This window comes from Kryptolebias marmoratus, linkage group LG9 (assembly GCF_001649575.2).
Source record: "Kryptolebias marmoratus isolate JLee-2015 linkage group LG9, ASM164957v2, whole genome shotgun sequence".
Taxonomy (NCBI): domain Eukaryota; kingdom Metazoa; phylum Chordata; class Actinopteri; order Cyprinodontiformes; family Rivulidae; genus Kryptolebias; species Kryptolebias marmoratus.
In genome coordinates this window covers 27,950,994-27,957,842 of record NC_051438.1, presented here as the reverse complement: position 1 = coordinate 27,957,842, position 6,849 = coordinate 27,950,994, and the positions used below count along the sequence as shown (strand labels likewise).

General features: G+C 42.7%; 1 protein-coding gene across 1 annotated transcript; it reads right to left on the bottom strand.

Moving 5' to 3' along the window:
* Positions 1-1,784: 1,784 nt before the first annotated feature.
* On the bottom strand, positions 1,785-6,848 carry LOC108228378 (uromodulin-like; the record flags this gene model as incomplete). Its single annotated transcript, XM_017403927.2, has 12 exons — positions 1,785-2,205; positions 2,508-2,585; positions 2,889-3,048; positions 3,141-3,386; positions 3,909-4,057; positions 4,228-4,403; positions 4,504-4,635; positions 5,352-5,548; positions 5,831-5,890; positions 6,015-6,093; positions 6,204-6,375; positions 6,579-6,848. Coding segments are annotated over 11 exons (1,719 nt in total), but the record flags the coding sequence as incomplete, so codon positions are not given.
* Position 6,849: the final 1 nt, after the last annotated feature.

Sequence of the window (6,849 nt, the reverse complement as noted above, 5' to 3'; positions counted from 1 at the left end):
GTCTCTGCTGTGCACACAGAACACACGTTTGGCTGAAAGAGAAACAGAGGCCACCTTTTGACTCTCTACTCAGCTTTTCTTCCAATATAAGGTGCCACAAGCAGCTGTGTTTTGTCTAAAATGATCAGAACAGATAAATAAATCTGTTACCTTTTTTCTTTTATCTTTTTGTGGGCCCACAATAGCTGGCGCACACCACACCCTGGAAGTCAGCTGCTTTCATTTTTCTCCCCGTACGGGCCACCAATTTGTGGTGTAAAAAGGCAAATCTGATACTGAAATAACGAGGCGGGCACTCAGTCACTTATTCAGCCAAACACAGGAGACTTTTATTAAAGACAACTTGTCATCTTCAGAAATACATGCAGGTCTAAAAATGTCTTTGGGCTGATGAGTGTTTTTATACAGAACCAGTAAATTCATGTGTGTTGCATACTTCTGATCAATTCGTGATTGGACAAAGGTTTACTCCTACATCATTTTGTGAAAACAGCTGGGTCAGCTCAACCCAGAACAGACCTGTTGTGGGAATTGTCTTAATAACATCAACAGCCCCCCAATGTTGCTGTCACAGACAACCGGTCGCCCACAAAACACCGGACGCCGCCGAACCAGCACAGGCACCAAGATGGGAGCAAAGGGAGGGGGATCGTGCCCCTCAAACCCAGCCCAGGCCCTTCCCCTTGGTGTTTGCATGTGTGTCTGTGGAAGATTGAAATGTCTACTGTGGAGCAGAACTGCAGGGTTTAACTGTCAGCCAAATTCATGTGTAATGGGTTGGTATTGTGAAGTTGTTATTGCCAAGAACTTTCTAGAACAGTTCTTATGAAGGACATGTCCGAAGAGGTCGTTGATGTTATTAAGACAATTCCCAGAACAGTGGGTCTGCTCTGGGTCGAGTTGACCCGGCTGCTTTCACAAAATGACATAGGAGTTATGTAAACCTTTGACCAATCACGAATTGGTCAGAAGTATGCACACATATTAATTTACTGGTTCTGTATAAAAACGCTCATTGGCCCAAAGACATTTTGGGACCTGGAGGTATTTCTGAAGATGACAAGTTGTGTTTAATAAAAGTCTCCTGTGTTTGGCTGAATGAGTGACTGAGTGCCCGCCTTGTTATTTCAGTATCAGATTTGCCTTTTAAACTACAAATTGGAGGCCCGTACGGGGAGAATAATGAAGGCAGCAGACTTTCATGGTGTTGTGTCTTTTCGGATCATTTTAGATAAAACACAACTGCTTGTGGCACCTTATTCTGGAAGAAAAGCTGAGTACAGAGTCAGGGGATGGCCTCTGTTTTTTTTTTCAGCCAAACGTGTTGTTCTGTGTGCACAGCAGAGACTGCTGAAACAGGGAAAGATTAGCTGCTGGATTCAAAATTGGCAAAGCAATCTGTAAGTGTTGTATGTTGTGTATTTCACGGCTAAATTCTCCAGGACGCATGACAGATGGGTCGGTCACTGAAAGTGTCCCTGTGATTATACTGGAATTTCGTGTGTCATCAAAAGCAGCGCTGAAACCAGTTATTCATAAATAAACAAACACTAGAATATACATATGTTGACTTCAGACATGGGGGCAGCAGTATAAGTTACAAGTCACAAGATAGTGTCTGAATACATGTAGCCGGTGAGTGAAATAAGAAGTGAGGCCTCAAGGTCAAGCCAAGGAGGGCAGTGACCGAGTTAGAAAGTGCTTTAAAGACCAGCAGGTTCACAGCCTTCATAATGTGAGGAGACAAGAACTACAGCAAAACAAATACAGATTAACTCTTCAGATGTTTTTTTTTTGGCTTTTAATTATGCTGCATAAAATCATGTCCATAACATACAGAAATCAAAGAAATACTTTAATTTTCCAACATTGTTTAAGGTTTGGAAGAGCTGATTATAAAAGGTGCAGATGAATAGAACCATAACAATTAGAATCAGTTAAAGTTTAACATAAGATCCAAACATAAAGTAACTTACAACAACACTCTTAATAACCCTAAACCACAGACAGGTTGAATAAAACACAGCTTCTAGAATAAACTTTAGATTATAATAACACCTTCAAACACCATCACCCTGATTAAATTTCACCATGCTTTAATAGAAAGTAAAACATAATCTGGCTCTGAATCAGAACCAGTCAACGGTCAGGGGTCATCATGGAGGTCTGCAGCCTGTCAGTCAGTCCTGTTGCCGTGGAAACCACCTGAGAAGAGAACAGGACCAGAATTTGACTGTGGTCTCTTCTGAAAAAGACCTTTCTGTCAAACACCTCCACCTTCTTCATCTGATCTCCTTATCATCAAACTGTCAGGATGTAACTCAGCCCCGAGTTTTGACTGTCAGGATGTAACTCAGCCCTGACACTAAGTCAAAGTCATCTGACCACTGCAGTGAATTCCTGTTACATTAACATCACTGTTCTCTGCCTTTACATATAGCAGCTAAAATAAAATACACACATGGATCAGAATAAACAGAACCTAAAGCAGCAGAGCTAGGTCTTACCTAACTAGTCCAGCCCATGGTGATCAAGGCAGGAGAATCAAATGTGGCAGATCTCCGTCTTCGATTTCTTCCACAGGCCTGAAAATTAAACACACAGAAAAAAAAACAGACTTTAGATGACAAATACTGATCCTTTTGTCCTGAGCTGAAGCTAATCAGAGCACAGATTTGATCTTATGTGTCAGAATCCTTCAGCTTCATCAATAAATGCTGGTTTATTCAAGTGTTTAGAAAATAACACTAAGCAACCTTCAGATTGTTGGTTTCCCAACTGATTTAAGCTTCATCTTTTATATTAAAGCAGTATAAACCTTTCGAAGTCTCAGTCGGTCAGATTCAGAGAAATGTCTTTCATGTGGTGTGTTTGACAGTGAGGCGTACCGGTACACAGTTGTTGTTGCTGGTCTTCACACACAGACGCACTTTGCAGTGCAGGTAGATTTGATCTGAGCCCCCAACAAACTCAAACATCTTGAAGCCAAAGGTGTTGAAGACTGCCTTTCCATTTCCCCTTATCATCACTGTTGGGTCTACAGGGCAGCTGCTCACAAACAGGAAGACACCTTTTGTTCAGTAATCACATCCGAGGTTCAGAAACCACATTGATGAATGAATCTCTGGCAGCTGTCTCACCCATCCTTGATCAGGTCGTGTCTTGGTTCTGCTGTGGGTGATGGCTGGTCAGTTGCCCAGCAGTCCTCGGTCACCAGGACAACCACGTCTTCATCCAGCCACTTAGCGAACAGTTTCACCCAGACCTTTTGGTTCAGATGTATTGGAGTATTTGAGTCCACATATTCCTTGCAACCGTAGTCAGTGTAGACCCTCATGCACAGAGTGTAATTCCAAGGTCCTGGTACAATGACGTCCTTATATGAGCTGCAGAGAACATAAACAGTGTTCTGTTACAGATATACAATAAATATATATATACAATCTGATGACATAGAAAAGGGCATCAGGACAGTCCCAGGCTGAGCTTAGTTTGGGTGGATATGGTCAGGCGGTGTAAGAAACACGTAGAGGATCTTCTTAATTTGGTCACAATGTTCACAACTGAGGCAGAAATGGTGGACTTAAGGGAAGGCAAGTTCATAACCATTTTCTATTTTCTCACTGGTCAGCGCCTCATAAAGTCATCAAACTCAAAAAGTCTTTAGATCTTTTAGAAAAGAGACAACTACTAACATATGAACAAAACAATTTGAGATGCATTGCCCATGATCTGCATATCTGTGGGTCCAAAACTTCATCTAATTTTGAACATAACTATACTGCTCACATAACTACAGATAGGAGTACAACAAAGTAGGACAACTTCTGCAACTGTCAAACAAACTTCCAAGACTATTAAAACTGATGAAGTGTTTCAAACAGAAAGGAAGCAGCCACCACACACACCCATCTTTGATTGTGAAGGTCTTAGTCATGATGCCCGGCTGAGTTTGGTAGCAGGAAATGTCGATCTTGACCATCTTGTGGCGAGTGATGACCCCAGTGACGTTCTCGTTCATGATGGTGTTCTTGTAGATGATGTGAGTCCCGTTGTCCTGCCAAGTCAAACATGAAGATGCTGTTACTAAATGTGTTATTGAACACAGCTGTCAGATTTGAGGACATAACCACAAAAAGATCCCAGATTAGCAAAGAGAAGCTCAGCAGTGAGTTGGAGGACATTTGGATGCTTATAGACAATAAAGAGCTGGAGAAGACCTCTCACCATGATCTCTGTTCCACAGGTGTCACCTTTGAAGCTGAAAGTCACCGTGTTGTCCATCTGGTTCAGTTCACCTCTGCATTCTGGGTGGTTGAGGTGTAAGACGGTGTAGTCGATGCCTTTTTCCTCCAGGAGACAGTTGTACAAAGTGAGAGAAGCATAGTTCTTCTTGCAGACAGCTGGATGACATGAACAGCACAATGTTGGTGAGAAAAATCACAATTAGAAGTTTTCCTCCAATTATTCAGCCCTGATGTCATGATGTCACTGCTGGCTTACGATCAGGGTAGTAGTAATGGTGTTTGCAGGCAAAATGGGCCCGACAGAAGCACGCAGTTTCTCCATAAGACTTCTCTGCACAGAACTCATGATCCAAGCAGGTCCTGTTGTAACAGAAGGCCTCATGGGGGTCTGCAGAGGGACACACTAATATATCAGCTTGAAAACATGACAACTGAAAAAAACAAGTAGAACAATTCTTTAGGACATCTTGATAGTGCCTGCCACTTGGTGTATAAGATCTAGCACCAACAGGAGATGTAGATGTACATCCAGTGATTACATTCAGAGGGTTTCATTGAAATCAGTCCAGTGGTTTGTGACATGTGTTGCTACAAGTAAGACAAAGTTGATTCCAACAAATAATTCCAAACTTTTAATCAAAGACCTCAGGCGATCTGTTGGAGATATGACTGTTTTGGTCAAATCTTGAATATAGCTTTATGCACAATCTTCCTCAATAAAGTGAGGTTTTGTTTTGCTTTTTCCATTCAAATAAAAAAATGCAGAATTTAAAAAAAAACTCCCGTAAGAAAGAATGTAGAATCTTCATTAAACTTTGGGCTCTTTGAACGTTTACTGCTTCAACATACTTTCAGTTAGAAACCCCCTTCAAGCTCTGTGGGGGTTACAAAACATTGGAATGTCACCAAATGATTCAGCTTTAAGATATCCTTTACCACTTTGGTAAATCACAGTTTAAATTAGATACATTTTTGACAATTTTCCAGGTTTGTAATGGGTTCCTATAGATGGAAGCTTTGAGTGTCTGAGTGAGAGGTCACATGACTTAGAATGGAAAGCAAGTGATTTCTTTTGAACGGATGTTGGAGTGAAGCAGGTCTTACGGCATTTAGTCTTGGACCTCCAGTCCACAACTGGGGTGTTGCTGTACAGGCTGCAGGCTTTGGCGTAGGCCTTCAGGAACTGACAGTTGAGGCCGTCCACTGCAGGATATATGGACAAAAGTTCTGTGCAGGCGTCTATGTAGGGCTCTGGGTCGATGGGACAGGAGGTGAAGGGCGCCTCCTTCAGGTGGTAACAGCTGCTCCACATGGGAGACAATAAATCAAGTCATGTCAAAGTTTTTTTTATAGCAATTTAAAAAAACACCTGTCACTGACCAAAGTGGGGTCCAAAGTGTACCATGTCAATTCAATCATTATTATAGAGAATACAAACAGCTCAAATACAGAAAGACATCACATAAAACATAAAGAATAATAAAAAAATAAAAGGTTTGTACATCTAAAGTCAACATTTGCTGCTCTACTAGAACTAAAAGCCAGTGAAACTCAGACAGATGTTTCTGGATGAATCTGCTCACCTTTTTGTGCTGTTGGGGCAGATCAAATGTTTATCATGGTCGTCATAATGCCTGTCACAGCTAGGGGGCGACACACAACAAGGTCAGGAATGTTTGCTGCTCTGCTTGTTCATCCAAACACAGAGTATATCTGCAGTCCATTCATCCAGCAGCAGCAGAGCAGCAGTCAGTGAGGAGGTCTTACCTCATGTAGCTGCAGTCAGGGAGCTTTGCTTCACTGCTGGAGTTCTGACATAAACCCTGGGGTGACAATGCAGTAAATACTGGACAGGTTTAGGACAGAATGAGAGACACATCAGCATCAATGTTCAAACAGGATGAACACAGTAGAGTTTACATCCCCCATCAACCAAACCTATTTATTATTCTGTACCTTCCACATGGATAACCTCCACAAAGATAAGTACAGTGTTGCCATCAAAGAAGATAATAATCCTTATGTGTTCGATGTGCACGATGGCAGTGACTCCAGTTTGGTCCCTAGAGAGCTCCACACCTACAACCACCTGAGTAGAGCTACCAAGGATCAGAGATAAGCCGTCCACCTGCATCACAGAGAGACAAAGTGGAGGAAACACTGAGTGAAACATGTCAAACACACAAACAGGCTGTTTTCACAGCAACAACCACAGAGTTCAGCAGCATTCAGAGAGCTGCTTCTTAATGTCACTGAGAGGAAAGATGAGAGTCCACACATTCTGGATCCAAGTCCACTCTGACTCATGAACTGCAGCTGCAGGAGACTCACCAGAACTCTGCCGCCTTGTTCCAGGCGGATGTGAACGCCATTCACTTCCAGTGTCACGCTGTCCAGGAAGCTGACATCTCTAAGACGACGCTCCCGGAAGCGGCCCACCACAGAGAGCCCCTGGATCTGCAGCAGATAGTACTCACACCGATCCTTTACAAAGACCAAGTGGCCAGAGAAGTCGATGACAGTAGGGCCCGTCACAGTGCAGATGGAGTGGAATAGGGGTGGGGTGGTGGTTGTTGGTGGAGGTGGGAGGGTGGTGGTGGTG